Below are 18,785 nucleotides of genomic sequence, written 5' to 3'. Positions count from 1 at the left end.
AAGGACAAAAGAGCTATTTGAAGGACAAAAATCAAACTGTGATTAAATTGTAGTTTTTATGTATTTGATGTGTAGGTTTAACCAGATCAAGTCAATAAATATTATTAATGGCCCTAATTTTTTTGAGTCTGCTTTAAGTCTCATCATTGCTGAAGATTATTTGTACACTGAAACCTCCATTAAAGTTTGTTTTAGTCTAGGAATAGTTACTCCACATCATTACAACAGCTGGGAGCCTGAAACTGCATGATGAGGCAAAGCTTTGATTATTGGATTCTTTTTGGATCTGGCCTCTCACCTGCAATAGTTTTAGTCTTTATTTAGACACAGAGAGAAAACAGTAGGCAGATCTCTGATAGGTCCTGAACCTGGGCCAGCTGGTGAACATGTGGTTCTATTTTTACACAATATGGAGCTTGTGTTGCACTAATTTTAATATCGCAGAGGGTAAAACAAACAAGCACAACACTGAAACAGTTCTCAAGCTGTGGCCTGGCACTATTTATACCAAATACTGTGTCCACAGACCACAACATCTGCGTCTGTGCACCTGCTTCTGTTAAATCCCGGCCTGGCTGTCTCATGCAGCTTCACCATGGATCTAATTGCCACAAGTTATACTCTGATTCATAAGTCACGTTCACATTTCAGAATGTCATCCCAAAGAAAGACCGGTTGGATTCTCGTGCAGCAGACGGCGGTGAAATCTGCACCGCAGTGTAACTGAAGCAAAGAGGGGACATTTCTTTGGCGTCTTGCAGTCCTCGTCCCCTTAGTGAAACAATGATTTATGATATGTTTCCACTATGCTACTATAACATTCTTAGGTAATGTATGACCACTTGTAACTCATTAAAATACAGTTGAAATGTTGTAAAAGTTGTAAATGTTTACTATTGCACTGTACAAAAGCGACAAGTAACTTTAAAATATTTTTAAACACTTGAATTTGTTTTAAAAAAAGACAACGACTTGTGAGTGAATTTAGTTTATGAGTTTATGAGCTAAAGTTTCAACATGAAGTACTCATTATGTGCTCAGATCCTTTAAAGATTCAAACCAACGCAGCATTTATTTACTCCCATCGGAGCCTTAACTTCCCACAGTTTATTAAAATATCAAACTGCTGTTAAAATTCTTAAGATTTCTGTCACGGTTGGTTTGGTGAAACCTGTGATTAGAGTTTTAACAGCAAGTGTAATTTCAAACTGAAGAAAACACTGTCTAAGCTGTTACTTTGTCAGAAAGGCGACAGAAGAGAAATGTTCGCAGTACAGTGCAGTACTCTGTATGCTGAATCCAGTGTGGAAATGGCAGATTCAGCCACCACCTGTGAAACCACTGCAACTATAAAGAGAAGTGCTGTAATGACTGAAAGTAAATACATTGAATAACTATTGCCCAAGAACTGCAGACCATAAATGATAGCAAAAGCAGGAATTGATTTAATGAAAACATTATGAATTATAACTTTAATGTCATAGAGGTTGGTTTGCCATACAGTGATTTATATTTGATCTGTGGTTACGGGGGATCCTGTCAGCCTTCTTTCCCTGATATTCCCTCCATTTCATGTATTTATTTTAGTTCATTGCTTTCTTGTTCTCTCCATTTGTCAGCCTGATTCTTCCAATTCTTTTCAGCTGCTTTCAGCTGCAACCACACAAATACCCTAACCCTAACCCTGACCCAACCCTAACCCTAACCCAACCCTAACCCTGACCCAACCCTAACCCTAACCCTAACCCTGATCCCCTTTGCATATTAAAGGTTAGATTAAAGGAGACCGAATTAAGACTGTGAGATAGCAACTGCTATGATGAGTTCAGTGAAGATACAAACCCGTGTTAATAAAACTTGTTCAGAATCGACCATTTCTCCGTATTCGTGTTTTCACCTGTGCTTTCACTTCCTCTAATTATATTTGTGTGAGGGAAAGGATGATAACAGTTTTTTACAGTTCATGTGTGCTGACTACAGTGTTGGTCTGTAAACCATTTTGGTCCGAGCTGAATCATCTCAACTACTGGATGCCTTAAAAGTTCTTACAGATTCGTGTTTCCCAGAGGATGAATCCTAATGACTCCCCTGACTTTTCATCCAACGCCACTGGCATGCTGACATTTTTCTTTCATTGTCTTTTTCTGGGAAACATTTATTGTATTGCCATTAAAATTGATCCCGCACAGGAATAAATCTAATCACTTTGATGATCCTCTGTCGTATTTTGGTTTCTCTGCGAGTGCTTTAAATGTTTTCCTCGAGTTAATGACTAAACTAACTCGAGTAAAAGTCAACTTTCCTGAACCAGGAGGAGATTAGGCTCAGGACCGCAGCCAGGAGCTGCTTGGTGTTCCTGGGACTCCCTTGTCTTCATAATCCTCACAGGCTGAATGAATAGCTTGTGATCCTCCTTCACCTGTTTGTACTTCTGCTCTGTCTTAAAGGGGATGTTGATGCTTCCTCCTAAATGGCCTCTGATTATTGTGCTACTTTTGTCAGGTTCTGTCCATGTAAATATGATTAGAATATAAACTGGATTTTGTTTAAATGACAGAAATGAGAATGCAGCCATAATTGGGACCTCTTTTCAGAAGTTGTATCTGTGCACTGGTTGTGTGACCTTTATTTAAAATAAAGAACTTCTCCAGTTCTGAAGAAGTAAAAGTATCTTCTGTCTGTATAGATGACCTTTAGGCATATTTTGTTCATTCAAACTGATTAAAATGCCCAATCAAACAGCTGAGGTTGGCACAAGATGAACCAGGGCACAAGCCTGCAGTGCACTGGAGTGATCACTGATGATCGTCCTCAGGTGTGTCTCATCACTGAGCTTGACAAGCTAGCAAACACATGGTTCACTCCTTCTCAATCAATGAAGTGATAAATAAAATGAGCAAAGTGGGTGTGTTGGAATCAGGACTTTGTGTTGCAGTATGTTTTTATATCAACAACAGATGGAATTATGATGTGCAATGTAAAAAAAGCCACATCTATTGAAGAACCCACAGAGAATTATTACAGGACTCTGATGTTCATCTGAACTCTAAAAAAGCTGTTTAGTATCTTTCAGCACATTTTTTTGGTTTTACAGCCCAATACTTAACTGTTTTGGATGCCGTTCTTCACTTGTACACGCAGCTGACAGTTTTTAGTAACCTGTCCAGCACCAAATAGCAGATGTCAGGACGATTTATCAGCTGAAAAGCCACATATTTATCTCAGGAGTCGGTGGAGACCAAAAGCAGAGCTAAAAGTAGCGTGATATATATATTTTCAACATAACTCCAAATGAACGATAATATTGCTGTTGAACATGCAGATAGGCAACTGCAAGCATGTTTGTCATATAAATTATGGGTGATAATAAGTCAGTGTTGTGCTTACAGCTTGTGTCTGCCTTTTGAGGGCAGTTTAATCTCCAAATTAATATTCTTTTCATCGATTCTTCTCCTGCCTGCAATCATTTTCCTGTGACAACAGAACTCTGTTTGTGGTTCTCTGAGGGAGATTCCTTGCAGGTTCACCTGTTCCCCCCTTTACTGAACAGAATGCTGCCACTTTGATGCTTCACATTAGGAGTGTCGATGCCCGTTTGACACTAAAAATATCAGCTTCCATTACAGTTCAGGTATTCAGCATTCATTTAATCAAACTACAGTCTGCAAACTTAGAATCTTTCATTGCCTTTTTGCAAACTCCAGGCTGCAGACTTCTACCATCTGGCCACTCTCCCACACAGTCCAGATTTGTGAAGTGCTGCACTGACTCTTGTCTTTCCAGAGAATTCTCTTGTAGCAGCCAAGGATTGCTGTAGTTCAGTTAGACAGGTCCTTGGATCATAGTCACCTCCACAAAAGGGCTCCATTGTTGCCTGTCGCTTGATTTGTGGTCACATCCAGCTCTGGGAAGGAAGCAGTACTCGGTCACTCCAACATTCTCTGTGTTCTCATGAAGCGTTTCCAGGAAATAACTTTTCAATTTGGCAAAACAAAACAAGGAAAATACAGTAAATACACAATACAAACAGAAATAATATGACTGATGTGGGACACAGTTTTCAGCTCTTTTTATGCAGTACTTCTGAATACTGCAGAAACAGTGAGTTATTCCTGAGGAGCTCCTTGTGTTTAACTGATAGAACGTGTCATCAAATGTGCGGTGATGGACAGCAGTGATCCATAGGAGAGCAGCAGGGAGCTTAGTCCACATGCTTTTCTGATTTCCTGAGCTTTCTGACAGCATCATGAATATTTGCCCGTACTGACACCCTTCACTGCTGCGACATTTTTTTTTGTTTTATTCATTTTGAATGTTTTCTGACTCTCATTAAATTCTAAATACCCCACAGGGTGTGCAGCTTTCAGGCAAGATGTTTCACCAACAATAGGCCAGAAATGAAGCAGCATTTCACCCCCATGGTCTCATTTTTGTTCATTCAAACATCCGCTATATCAATACACATTTATTGAAGTGCCCAGTTGGAGTTTGTCAACATAGACCACGAAAGCACCTGAAAAAACATCAATATGTTGGTCCATTTTGTTGAAAAATTATTTGTCATTTTTTTTCTATTATCAAACAGTGTAGATCTCCACTCAGCCCATGATTTCAAAGTGCACATCTTAAAAACTTGCTTTAAAATATAATATTTGTGATAATGTTCCCCCAATGCCTTTTCACATGCCCAGATTCTCCACATGTCCTACAGCAATCAGCGACATGAGGCTTATTCAGGCCACCTGTGCCTAATCAGGCACAGGCTAGAGCCATTGATCAGATGGTTTATTTCTAATTTAATCAATAAAGTGTGAGATGAAACTGTTCTTCCTTAATCAGGTTTATATGCTTGTTTGTGCAGTGTGTGTTAATCTTGGTAATGTTTTCTTTCTATTCCAACTGCCATATTCTCTTTTTCCGCTACTGTCATTGTGGCCTTTGGCAATCTTGGCTGAGTAGGAAGAGGAGGACCCAGCAGTCCTGGTTGTTTCTGTGGGACCAGACACTGTGGACTACTTCAGGGCTGGAGAGCATAAAGCCACCCTGAAGAGAAAGTTTTCTTGACAGCTGATGTTGAGATGTTTTTAGAATTTAACTGTTTTAGGTTCTTTGCAAAGGTTCCTACTGGGATCAGGTTTTAGTCTGAAGTTCCCTACTTGGTTCACCTGAACTAATGCAATGGTTTAGTCCAATTAGGGTGGGGCCAGGAGGGAAAGTCTATAAAAGGCCACTTAGCCACAGTCTGTGGGGGAGTTGCTGTCAGTGCAGCTTGCTGTGAGGCTGTGCTGGATCAGTTATTATCTTTATTTTATTTGTTTCCAGTTCAATTTTCAACTTTTGGTTTTTCATCAGTTTCCTTGTGACTTCTGGGCAATAAAACCCACTGGGTTTTATTTTATTTTAGTTTATTGTTGCTTGTTTTGCACAGACTTTTGCCTCCTAAGCTGCCACTAACATCCCTCATGTGCACATTAACCACTCACACTACAGCACTGATGACAGACCTCATGGCAGCAGAATGAGCTCAGGTGCAGCAATAGCATTAAGGATGGCTGTGTTCCATTTAAGTGTGCCTGCAAGCTGTAAGAACCAGAGCAACTAAATGAAATGCAGCCAATCACTCAATAGTCGGTTACTCCCGTGTTTAACAAGAGGTCTTTTTCAAATAATTCAGCAGTATTTCACATCAATCAGAACAAAGATGAAGACAGAACTGACGACAAGTTAGGAAGGTCTGACACGACTGCACAAAGCTGCACACACAGCAGCTTCATGACTGCAGGAGTTTTGACCCGATCAGATGAACGTCTGTGCTCAACAACATTTGGAAACCTTTTTTTTGTTGTGGCGGATAAACACACGTGTGTGTCTGTCTGAGGAGAGAGAAAATGACATAAAAACTGGATCAAACGATCTTCTTCAGGGAAACACACCTTTCAAACAGTTACTGACCCCCACGCTGTGTCGTGTCACTGATCCAGAGACAAAACACCACAGCGCCATGTTAGACGTCAAAAAACGTATTACTTCTGTGTGCGATCTATTCATTTGACGTGAAAACGTGAAAGAAAAACGGGACACAATAACTGCAGAGTTGTTGCACATTGTTTTAATTATGGTTTAAAGCGTCTTGGATTTATTTAATCTCTTCATTAATAACAGATTATTGACAGTCATTTTACTGTAAATATCTCTTATTTCATGTCTTGTATTTCGCACACTGCATTGCAGATCTAATAACATTTGGCAGAGATTTAGCTCTCCTGTCCTTAGGGAACTTCCTGGCACTGCCTCATCAATATCATGGCAGACTCAGAGAAACAACAGCAACAAATGAGAGATGTGTGGCTGCGTGTGATACACATCACTCAGCCATACTGTTGCATCACATCTTTTCAAGGTCAAAGGTTGTCCTGTGTCGTTGTATTGTAAAATACAGGACTGCACAATAAAATGCAGAAAACGCTTAAAGAGAGCAGATATTTTAATTACGTCAGATGATTATGTCAGATAAGCAAGCTGGTGAGCGTTGGGAGGTCATCAGTTTAATTCCACTCAAACCAGCAGGATAACTGTGACAAAGCACCATCTCTCACATGTCCTTGAGCAACGACCTTAACCTCCAACCAGACGGGGGTTATACTGAGTGGCTCCCAGGTGCAAATGTGATCAAGATATTTGCAAAAGAGAGGCTTCCTTTCATTGAAACCTCACTGAATTAATAAAGCAATAAAGCAAGCAAAATTAGAATAAAAAGTAGAACCAAAGGAAAAAGAAACCAGAGAGACACACGCAGTATGAAGACTTTGGTAAACAGGCGTCATTTAACAAACGTTTTTCAGCGCATCCTCTTGCAGTGACGTATGATGATTTGCAGATGTTCAGGCAGTGGTTTTCTGTGTGGCCATGTCCACTCATGGCACTAGAGATGAATGCACCTCAATGCTATAAAACTAAAGTCTGGATGCAAGGTTAAAAATCCGTATCAATATAGCTATCAAAATTGAGCTGCATTACATATAGAGCACATTCACATTATCTACAAAGGATCACAGTACAAGATTTCAGAATGCATCACACCTGATTATGGGGAAATACTCCTTTTACATTTTGGGAAATACACTTGTCTGCTGTCTTAAACAAATTTTACACCGGGAGATCAATGACAATTTCATCTCTGCACAGCCAGCACAGAGATGTGTTTTGTCTGGCTTTGCTTTGCACAGAAGCTGTCAGCAAGCAGGATATGTTAGCATAAAAAATGTGGTAAATTATGCCTTCAGATAATAATTATTTCTGTAGATATCAAACACTTTGTGAAGAAACACAATCCCCCCCACACACACACACTTCCTGTTGGCTCCTCTCTGCTGCTCTCTGGCAGTGAAAGCAGAAGTCATGTGATCCAGCATGTTCTCATCATCAGTGGCAGTGGTACAGGGGATGATGGCATGGCCGACCTGGTCACAGATGGTACACTTAGGCGCCCCAGAGGCTGCCTGCCGACAGGACACACAGCGTTACACAGGAAACACCTTTGTCCTCTGCTTCCACCTCAGACGCTCCGACCAAACACCTCCGTCAGGTCCTCGTCACTGATGTGTTTATCACCGACGACACTCTGGGGCTATCTGGGAGACCGCTGCAAATATCTGAATGGTCTTGATGATCATTTATAGCAGTTATAAAAGAATTGCGAGAGCAGTAAACCAGTCTGGTTGTTACTGTGCCTGCAGGGAGCATGAATGAGTGTTTAAGTATTTCTTTATATTCTGAAGATAAAAAAAATCCCAGGCTAGATTTTTGAACTTATACTCCTTTTTCTGAGTTGTTGTAATCACAATATGGAAAATCAAGACTCATGCATAATGAAAAAATGTCCATCGCCTTTTATGCAACAGATTATTGCACTCAGTCGGGGGTTTCTGTTCCCAAGTCTTCGGGGAGATTCAGAACATCCTCACTTTCTCACTCTTTCCCAATTGACCTTATTGACTCCGTCTCTATCTCTTTCTTGTGATAAAGTGCTTTTGGCAGATCTCATTAAAGCCAGACGTTACATCTAAAAGAGGCTTATAGCCGATCTCCCCAAGGCGTCGCATCTCTTTAGCAACACTGAAAAGTTCTTGAATCAATCAGAAATTTGAAAGCGCCCACTGCTCCTTGTCTTGGCAGTCTTTAGACATCTTTAGCCTCAGTGGTTTTAGAATATAATGGTTTCACCTCCCAGAAGCCAAATATTATATTGGGTTTTCATGTGGTCTGCCATTTTGATCAGGACTAAACATTCGTGGTGCCCAGAGGATGGATCCTAGTTATTTCTGTGATCCCCTGACTTTTCTTCTAGGGGCAGCAGTAAGTTGAAGTAAAATTTTGCATCTGGTTTATTTATGGTTACGAATTGACATGAAGTGTTTGCACACCCATTCCTGTTTCACTCAGCATAAAGTGCAGCTATTTTAACTTTACATGTATAGTGCTGTCATCAGGTGAAAATTTGAAAAAATAGTGACCTTCAGCAGCTTGAGTGTACTTTATGTTTAACATTTTCCTGTCCTCGGCACCCATCATTATCTCCCTCTGCTTGTAAGCATTTTTACTTTTACAAGGCAAGACAAAAATGCGACACTGATGCAGCATCCTCGAATGGATCGGAGGGTCTGTGGCGAACTTTTGTGTGAGACTGGGCTGCACTGTGACTTTAGGGAGCCCAGTGACTTTGAATAATTTGAAAGATGAAGTGCAGATATTGCACAGTTGTAAGAGTTTTGAAAACTGCCAACCTGTGGGGAAAAGTCACCAACTGCTGTTGCCTTATTTGAGAAAATCGTTTCTTTTCTTTTCCATCAGCATACAGTAAATGCTTAAGTGAAGCCTTCACTCGAATGTTCAGACGTGTGACAGTAGCTGACACGGTGCTCTGCCATCCGTGAAGAAACTGCAGGAGTGGGATAGCTGTGAGAGGAGTGTTTGAAAAGACATACAAGAACAGAGAGTGCAAAAGAGGTGGAAAAACTCTTCCCAACAGAGCACAAAAAGGAGAAAAATCTCAGAATTTCAAGATGTCATAAAGAGGGAAAAAGGTTAATCTGGAGAGATGTGCTGTAGAGCCACTTCATACAGTACTTCATACCCGAATGAAAGGGGATAAAAATAGGGTGAAAGAAAAGCAGAAGACTTCAGTGAGTGCAGGAGGCACTTTAATCAGTGTTTAGTATACATCCTGTTATTTATACAGTGATCAGTGCATTTATTCACGTCATTGCTGCTAATACTGTTAACATCAGAACACTTGGTCCAAACACTAAGGTAGTGTAAGCACACACTACTGTACACAGTGAGCATGTGGATTACTCTCACTGCGTTTTTGGATCCATTCCCCAAAGCGAAGGCTGTTTCATTGGCTTGTTTTGTCAGTTTCTTTTTGAAAAAGATGCCGAGACTGAGCCGCGTCGTCTTCTAAGCGAAGCTCTCAGTCTTCAGGTAAACTTAAACTACAGACACGTCAGTGCTGGAGCTGGTGTTTGTGCTGCAGAGTCATACATTTCTTAAATGTCAGTGCTGCTTTGTTGATGAACCCAGCTTCCTTCCCCCGTGTCACTTAGCTGCCAAAAGTTCTTTTGTATCTGAGTTTTTTGTTTTTTGTAGACTATTTCTTGCTCCAGTTTCTCTTGACCTCCATATTGCTGAGTGGTGTGTGTGTGTGTGTGTGTGTGTGTGTGTGTGTGTGTCTCAGATCTCATTTTTAATAATTTCAGTTGGACAGGCTGGAATCACAGAAGTGGGTTTGTGAATTCCCTCCTGCTGCTTGAATTTAATAACTGTCACTGTTTACCCAAATTGTTGTTTGGTCCTGTGTACTTGTGCAAATTTCATACAAAGGACACAGTGTTTTGCTTCTGAGGAGGTTCTTTAAAAAACCTTCAGTTGCTTGTCCTCCTCCTCTTCTTGAACCAAAGTGTTTTCTTTCAGTCTCTCTTTGTGACAGGTACTACCACCCAAATTTGTTTTGAGACAAAGCCATCTGGAGGGACGTGGACTCTGCTGTTTCCTGTGACTGTGAGGAATGACATTCGGGTCCCTGGTGTCCCTAATGGCTAAAGTTTCATCACATGAATAAAAAGTGTCCAACCTGCAGATAAATGCAACCTGTGTCAGCTGCAGTTTTGGCATATCATTGCCAAAAATCACACCAGATGCATCAGTGATGAGTATGCAAAAATATTCCTGCCCAGCTTCCCTCGCAGAAACACAAAGATTTATTACATTTAATTTAGAGGATTTATCTTGTCATCAGTGTTACAGTTCAAAACAACGTCCTGCTTTCTGTCCAGTAATTTATTTTGCTTAACAATAAGTTACATTGATTCATAAATTCAACCTGTCCTGGTTTATAATGAAGGCGCTAAACGATAAGGTTGTTGTAACACAATGAAAAAATTTGCCGGTGCACAATGAGCCTGCTTCTCCTTGATCATTTCATTATTGCTCCTAAAGATAAGCTCTGTTAAGTTTGTTGTGTTTTGTTTGTGCGTTTGCACACTTCTTTAAGGAAAATTTGTTTTATATAAGCGATTCACTCTGCAGCAGCAAAATAAAGATCAAAAAACACCTCAGATCTTGTCCTGTAGTGTGAGAGGTTTTCGGTGGAAAACACATGATGAGGATGGAAACTATGGGAGAGGATTAACGGCCTTATACCTGCTCGCTCGCTCGCTCGCTCTGGGTTTGCCAGCCACTTGTTACTGAAACTGTTTGATGTCAAGACCCTTGAGGCTAATGAAGAGGAGCTGTGACAATTTCTTAACTGGGGAGTCTGAGCCTCCAGTCACTGAAGCCCCAAGGATCAGAGCACAGGAAAAGAATTGGGCTTGAATTAAGGCGCGACACAGGGCGAAAACGATAAAAGTTAAAATACTGTGATAAAATACTATCATTCATGTAAAAGTAGCAAAACCACCCATGAAAACACTCACTAAGAAAAAGTCCTGCGGTTAAACTAAAAAGCATTTGCAACAAAATGTAATTGAAGTAGCCTATCAAAAATAAAGGTAATCCTTATGAGGTGTCAGTACTATAATATTGGGTCATTATTATTGATGCATTAATAATTAAGCTGTATTTTAATGCTGTGGTGTGGGGCTAACTTAAACTGCTTCAAGTTTCGTGGTCGACGTTGTGACGTGTTTCAGATGCTTTTGGCAAAGTTCAAAAAGCTCTTCATTTGAAGCACACTGATTACAAACCACAGCCCTTTGTACCATAGTGATATTGTCTTCATGCTCGCTTCATATGTGATGAGCTTGGTCTCCTGGAATTGTCAGACAGATTAGCTGGCAGAGCTACATCTGCAAACTTAATTTGCCCCCTGAAAGCACGCTGACATCCCTAAAAGCAAAGCAGAATTTACCAGAACATCAAATAAGGACACACAAACTAACGGTCGTCAATTTCAAAGAAGTTTGACTGAGACACCATCTGAGCACCATGGAAATCACTGCACTTGTTCCTACCAACAAGTCTTTAAACGTTCTTACAAGCCACAGGCGTCCGGGCTCACATCTCCACGCCGCCGTACGCCTGCAGAAGCGGCGAAGAAAGCAGCCCATACGACTGTTGCAGCTCCACTGGCTCGCTGAGCCTGACAGCTGACAAAGATTTCAATTTTTGTTTTGAGGGTAACATACTGCACAGTGGCAGCCATTTCCCAGACATACGGCATCACGTTTGAAATATGGCGCACTTACACTTCATAAGTGCATGTGATGGTAAAGGACGAGGTGAGAAACGAGGCTGAGACAATGAGAGACAGCCAAACTAAGGCCTGCTGTAAGCCATCAACACTTGCTTTATTCATCAAACAAGCTGCAATCTTGGCAAACTCACAACTGTCACCTTGACGTCTCCAGCAGGTCGAACAGGGCAGAACAGTGAGTAAAAATACTTCTGTAGGAAACTGCAGCTATATTGTCGTGTTCTTCCTTTTGCTTTAAGGAGATAGTGAACACATCGAGGTGTTGTGATGCATGTTTTGCAGATGTTACACATGTAGAGGAGAATGGCTGGGACTCAGCCACAGGAGGCCGAATCAGGCCAAGGAGTGACAGCAGCCGAAAGATCCCCGTTAGAGGCTGTTAACACATTTTTAATCAACCGGGCTGAGTTTGCTTGAACTGTACTGCAGCTGAATCTGAGATTTGCATGCTGGGTTCAGGCAGGGTTTTCACAGGTCCATTTCAGAAGTCAGACCCTACCCAAACCTGACATGCATTAATTCATTTTTCAATAAGAGAGATCTGGTCCACAGGAGGACCCCAACACCCTTGAACAGGATAGGATGAAGGGACTCGATCCAAATCGACTGCAATTACAATTAAAAAGAGCAGCAAACGTAATCAATAAGTCCTGACAGCAAAAGTGAAGTAGTAGAAACTAACTGCTTTAAATATTAATTTACTGAAATAATTCAATGGGCTATTTTCACCTCCCGCATCAACAATAAAACAGCTGGGTGACAGTAACAAGAAAGTGTGAAGTCTTTGCAAAATGTTGAATGAAGCTGCACTGCATCACTGCTCCCTCTGCAGTGCTGACCTTTTGTTTTCTGCTTCTTCTCTGTGACCCTGCAGCTTTCTGATCATTTTTTCACTGTATTTCTGCCCTCTGCATTGCTCTTTTTTGAACAATCTTCTGTTTTTATCAAATAGACTTCTCCACAAAGCTGCAGTGTGTGTGTGTGTGTGTGTGTACAGTTGTTAGAGTTTCTTCAGCAGCAGTTATTTGTATTCATGACAAAGATGCTGACTTACCCACAGCTTCCATAGATTTTAGACTCACTCTTTAGGGAAGTGTGTGTGCTTTGGGCTTGTACCCCAGCACTTTTCATGTGTGGAAACACCTCTGGGTGTCTTTACAGATTCCTTTAGCTCAGCCTCAGGCCAGATGCCTCAGGTAGACACCTCATCAACATGACTGACAGGAACTTGACCAACTAGCGGCCGGCAGAAACCGACTGCACTCTGCTGACTTGAAATGGCATAATTTATATTACCTTTAATAATATCAGTTCAGGTTCCATTTATAAATATTTTTGCTAATGTAAGTCTTTGGGTGGACCACCTCTATCGTGTGTGTGTGTGTGTGAAGAGCCCTCATCAAGTACACGATGCCGAACTCAAATCTTTAATTCCAACTGTTGCGTACACGTACAAGACGGTGGCCTGGTGATACATAAATTATTCATGCATATTAATGCAGTTTTATTCAGTGATTTTCACAGGTACAGCACTGCTGCTGCGTCCCTTTGGCGCCAACCGAAGGAGGTTTAAAGTTTAATTTTCATATAAACATAGTTTCAGTTACTCCAGTCGTGCTAACTTCACCTTCACCCGACTTCCCTCCATGTGGTTCTTACAAACGAGCACAAGATTTATTTCAAGGTTTTGTTTTTTAGTTCTTATTCTTTCCTGTTCAGAAATATGAAAGAGCACACTAGCAGATGTTCTTGAAAAATGATGTTGACTATGTGCAGAGGATTTTCAGCTGACAGCATGAACTAATGCAGCATCTCCTTCAGGATGTACTATACTTCACGTAGATGAAAATATTTCCTCCTTGTCATCAGTATTGATGGTATAAGTTATTTATCAGAGGGATCAGCACATCAGGATACTGATTATAAAAAATTAAATCCACCCAGTTCGAACCCACATTTTGATATGTTAAATGTCAATGTGGTAGTAAGATACCACATAGACTGATGGGCTTTTAATTAACTTCCTTCGTAGTGCAGCCCTCAGGTCTGCAGTCAGTGAGCTACTGTAACCAGGACACACGGTTTTCTTGATAATTTCTTGTACTGATATGATGTTTTTAATGATGTAGGGATTGCTGTTGGTGTGAGTCCCTGTGGGAAATCAGAATTGTCTTTTTAGTTTGCTTTTTGATGCTTAGCTTTTTCACATGGTTTTTATTTTATTTTTCTACAAAGTGTGTGGTTTTGGTTCCTTACAGTTGACTCTTTTCCACTGTAACCTGCTCATCAGTGATGGTCTCTGCTAAGGGACTACAGATGAAAATGTTAGCAGATAACCCAAATTGGATTGGTGCATTCCTAGTTTGTCTTTTTAAACAGCCACTTTCTTTAGAGGAATCACACACGTCAGTCACCCAGAAACTCTTGGCTGACTGACTTTTGAGACTTAAGATGTGGAACACAGAAGGTTTCTGAGCCGGATCGCATCCCAAAAAACACCAAGGTGCTCTGTCAGGGTTCTTGCAGAGGGATTTGTCTGGCAAAGGTTCGCTGTACCTCTGACTCTGTTTTTTTTCTGAAAGATGATGAAACACGAGATAAGCTGCAGTGAAACGCCGGAGGAACAATGACCTTAGAAGGAAAATCGGGTCATGTACATGTCGGGCTGACTGGCAGAGACCCATGGGCAAAGAACATGGTGAAGGTAACAGGCACGGATGTCCTCAAAACAAAGGATGTCTGGAAAGGGGGAGTTTTAGGGCAATCAAGACATGGAAGCCTCAAGGACCCTTGTGAAATCCACAGCCGAAAATAATCCAGACAGGAGGCCGAGGTACAGCTGGGAAAACAGTGCAGAGATGACAGGGACAAATAGAGACATTTTTCACCAAAGTGTGAGTCACATTCAGGAGACTGGAAACATACTTATTCAGCCGCTGTTCTCCCACATCTCTGATCTTTTGCACACAAACACCTCCAGCATTGGCAGGTGCTACAGTCTACCTTTTTATAAGTCAGTTGATGAGATCCGATGATAAGCGTTGCCTTCATGGTATGGCTGTGACAGTATGTACACCTGACCACTTTGAAAATGCAGTCACGACACCCACTCACTCTTTCAGGAGACATCAAACATAAAACACAAATTGCGAGATGATTTAGCTTCTTTCGCACTCATCATTCAGCCATTCTGAGGTGAAATAAAAGGAGGAGCTTTGTCTTATTTAGAGTTTAATCTCATTCATTTTTTATATATCTGCGAGTTCATCTCGAAGCAGTGCAGTGTTGCTTCAGCTTAAATTAATTAAGAAGGTTGATCTGAATATTCATTTATTGCTGTAATAAACCCTAATGGTAAAATTATTCAGTTTTGTCCTGAATAGAGGCATCATTCGGCAGTGCCAGTCAGTCAGTGTGGGGAACTTGGTGGGATTTCGAGCAGTTGATGAACATGCAGAAGTCGTCTTGTTGTGCTGCATAATTAAACAAACCTCAGCTCAGTCTGCTGAAATTCTTATGGTTCGAATGGTCTGTTGGACACCACACTTCAGCTCCAGTAAGGTTTCATTCATGACAAACATCTGGATTAATGGAGTGTTAAAGGCGGCATCAAATACCAACAACCTGAGACTCGACGCTGGGATGTCTTTTTCCAGAATCGCTCCCTCTGCCCGGAATGTATTGTGTCTGATTTGATAAGCACAGGTTAGACAGATTTAGTTCCCAAAGCCGCTAAATGTTACAACAGGTCCTGTTGCAACCTAAATTAAATTGGACTTGGTTTCAGTGGGCAGTGCTGAGGTACAATGTCCCTCTTCCACCACCATAGACCAGGTGAGCTGTTGCCTCCTAATCCTGGTCCTTATCCTAAGCTTAACCAGCGGCTGGATTTCACTTAATATTTACTCTGCAGACATGAGTCTGGTATCTTTCTTCTCGTTCTCATTTTTGAAAAGAAAGTGACAAATTTTTAGAAAAGTTCAAATATTCCTTTAAGTTGGTCCTTGGCCAATATAACTTGTCATACTTTAAAGGGCTGAAGAAGAAGAATTAGATATAATTTTTGGTATAACAGATCACCCAGACCGAACCTCATTTCCCTGACGTTATCTAAACATCAAGCTGCGGTGACAAATGAATGCATGCAGCACAGTGAAATGCACATTCTTCTGGCTACGAGCACTGCCAGCTCTTTGATCTGCTATGAATGTGTTCCTTTACATCGTTTCTCAATGTTCTTCACTCATAAACTATTCCCTCCCAAGTCTCAGCTCTTGACACCATTCAGGCTCGGAGAGGACGAGCCCTACACACAGAATAGCTAATGGAGCTACTACCAGCTCAGAAACACAGGAGCAACACCAGAATCCCTGTCTTGTCATTTCTCGCAGGCTTAGTCTCACTTTTATCTCTGATGTACACTGCATCCTGGAGTAATGCAACCAGGATGTCTCTTTATCCACCGCGTACCTGGTCTGACTCAGCAATAGAACATTTCTCACTGAAATTATGCTGTAGTCTTGCTAAGGAAAAGAACGTGACGGCCATTTTTGCTAAACACAACGTGCCGCCAACGCAGCCTCGCAATCAGCGACCGGCGATCTCAAGGTTAGAGATGAGAAAATGCGGCCTCGGGGTCGTTCGCTGCGTCTCTGGGGACCGTCGGGAATCGTGTGATCTCAGCTGTTCGCACCGCGGCAAAATGTATTCTAGCAGCCCACCACTTGTGTTATATTTGCAAGCAGACATTTTCAGATATTAAAGCTCCTTTCAACTTTTATCAGAATAAAATAATTTATATTCTCTTGACAGGAAAGCAATTCTGTGTGATTGTCAGACAGACTGGAATAGTCTGTTTGCAGTAATGAGCATTCAACACCAAAGTGAATGACACAGATCAAATGAATGACTTGCTGTGACGGCTCTCTTATCGTCTCAACTTCCTCTGTTGCTTTTTTCCACCCCGCCGGGGGGGAAAAGAAGAAGCTGACAGCATGTAAAGTGGACACTTGATTGAATGGGAAAAAAAAGTACAAGCAAGAAGGCAAATAACAGTCATATTTACTGCAAGGTTTACACTCAGTGTAATAAAATGCTCATTTGGAATACTTGTAAATGTATTTTTCTTTTTTAGAATTTATTGTAACTCCAAACAAAAATAATTTCTACAAAAAATATTCAAATAATGTCATATAATGTTGATACGTGGTTGATATCTTTCCTCTCTCTTTTAGAAGTTAAATTCTGCTTCCTGAATACTGTGTGAAGATTAAATCTCGCTAAGTGTGGCAACAATCACTCATTCCTATAACAACCATAATAGTGACTATTCTTTTTAATAATTTGTAACCCCCTGGATATTATATAATATGTATAATCTCAGCGACTGTTAGTGGGCACATTAGATACAATGACTGAAGATATAATTAAAAAAAAAAAGCAGCAGAAGGAGAATAAATGTCAAATCAAGTCTCATCTTTGTTCGAGAAGAAATGAAACCTGGTTAACGTACTACGTAGGCCTCAGCAGCAGGACCGGACGCGCAGCTCGCCTCCCGACGTGTCCAGTCTGACCGCACGCACGGCGGCCGCCAGTCAAACGGAAGCGAGATCCTCAACTCAACCGAGAAGGAGAACAAAACAACAACCAAAAACAAAATGAAAGAAAACAAAAAAAAGGACGACAAAAGAAAAGGTCCTTGTGGATAAAACAGCCATTCCCTTTGAAGTGAAACAGTGGTGATTTCAGTGTTTATGCTTTTTGGTTTGATGCACGTTGCTCCAGCTCAGGAATAAAGGGAACAGTGGTTGGTATGGGTTTTCTTTTCTTCCCCCCTCTTTGCATCTCTTTTCTCTGAGGTCGCTCCCCTCTCCTTTATTTCCTCCGTTTGTCCTTCTCACACCTGAGCACACACTCCGTATCATGACAGTCCTGTGAGGTGTGTGTGTGTGTGTTTGAATGGAGACTGGAGATAGTTAGTGTCGTGTGACTGTGTGTGTGTGCTTTTGCAAATGTTGCATTGTGTGTTCAACAGGTCCATGGCTGGGGCAGCCCTACCCATACTGGGTCACCCCTTTGCCTCACGCACACACACACACACGCACACACGCACACACACACACACACACACACACAAACACAAACACACTCCTTGGCCTGAGAGGGGGGATTTCGTGGCTCAGTGAGGAGCTAAGGTGGCCAGCAGGTGGACTAGCAGAGTGCAGAGCAGCAGGGTGGCCGTGGAGAGGTGCAGGGTAGAGGCGGCGTTGCAGTCCTTGCCCGCCTCGCAGCGGGAGTGTTGGCACAGGACCCCCTTAAACTCCGGAGGACAGATGCACTTCTGGTTCTGGTAGCATGTTCCTCCGTTCTGGCACAGGAGCATCTCCTCGTCGCAAACGTTGGCTGTGAGCAGAGACGAAGGCAGACAGAAAGAGCAGCAAAGGGAGGAGCAGAGGACAAGATGGATTCGGAGAGGCAAGAGGCGGAGAAAAAGTACAGTGAGGGTGTAAAGCGCAGGAAAGAAAGATGCATTGGCCAAGAGGAAGACAGGTGAGGGAAGATAAGGAGGGGGCGGGGTTACACAAGGCATGACAGGAAACAGAGACACATGGGGAGGAGAAGAAGAAATTGGGGCAGAAAGAACAAAGCAGAAAAGAAAGCAGAAGGAAGGAAAGAGCCAAGATCAATTCTCCGTTCTTTGCCTCAGGGACAACACCAGCTAACACCTGCCTTTCTTTTTCCTTTTTTCTGTTTTTTCTTGAGCCTGCACTTTCTCGGGGTCGAGTTAAAATCATCGTCCCAAACCCAGCAGAGAGCACGTGTGATGTTCGTTAAGTAATGATCGCAGGAACAAACAGCATAATTCAAATGCTACAAACGACATTAGGAAAAGCACCGAGGTAGCTGTACTGCGCAAGATGCTTGACCTAAAAATGTACTGAAGGAAAACAGAGGAGCTACCATGACAAGAAATAATTACATGTTTCTTTTTTTCTTTTTTTTTATTACATCAAAAGATAATTGGCTCTGT

At 41.6% G+C, this 18,785-nt stretch overlaps 1 protein-coding gene across 1 annotated transcript in view; it reads right to left on the bottom strand.

Annotated features, from left to right (window-relative positions):
• Window positions 1-15,817: 15,817 nt before the first annotated feature.
• Window positions 15,818-18,785, bottom strand: part of ntng2b (netrin g2b) — a 59,216-nt gene continuing 56,248 nt past the window's right edge. Inside the window, 1 exon segment of the mRNA XM_046374634.1 lies at window positions 15,818-18,157. Within this exon segment, the coding sequence (XP_046230590.1) occupies window positions 17,934-18,157 (224 nt within the window). The 3' untranslated portion in view covers window positions 15,818-17,933.

The sequence above is a fragment of the Scatophagus argus genome, chromosome 20, assembly GCF_020382885.2.
Source record: "Scatophagus argus isolate fScaArg1 chromosome 20, fScaArg1.pri, whole genome shotgun sequence".
Lineage (NCBI taxonomy): Eukaryota > Metazoa > Chordata > Actinopteri > Scatophagidae > Scatophagus > Scatophagus argus.
This window is presented reverse-complemented; position numbering and strand designations above follow the sequence as displayed.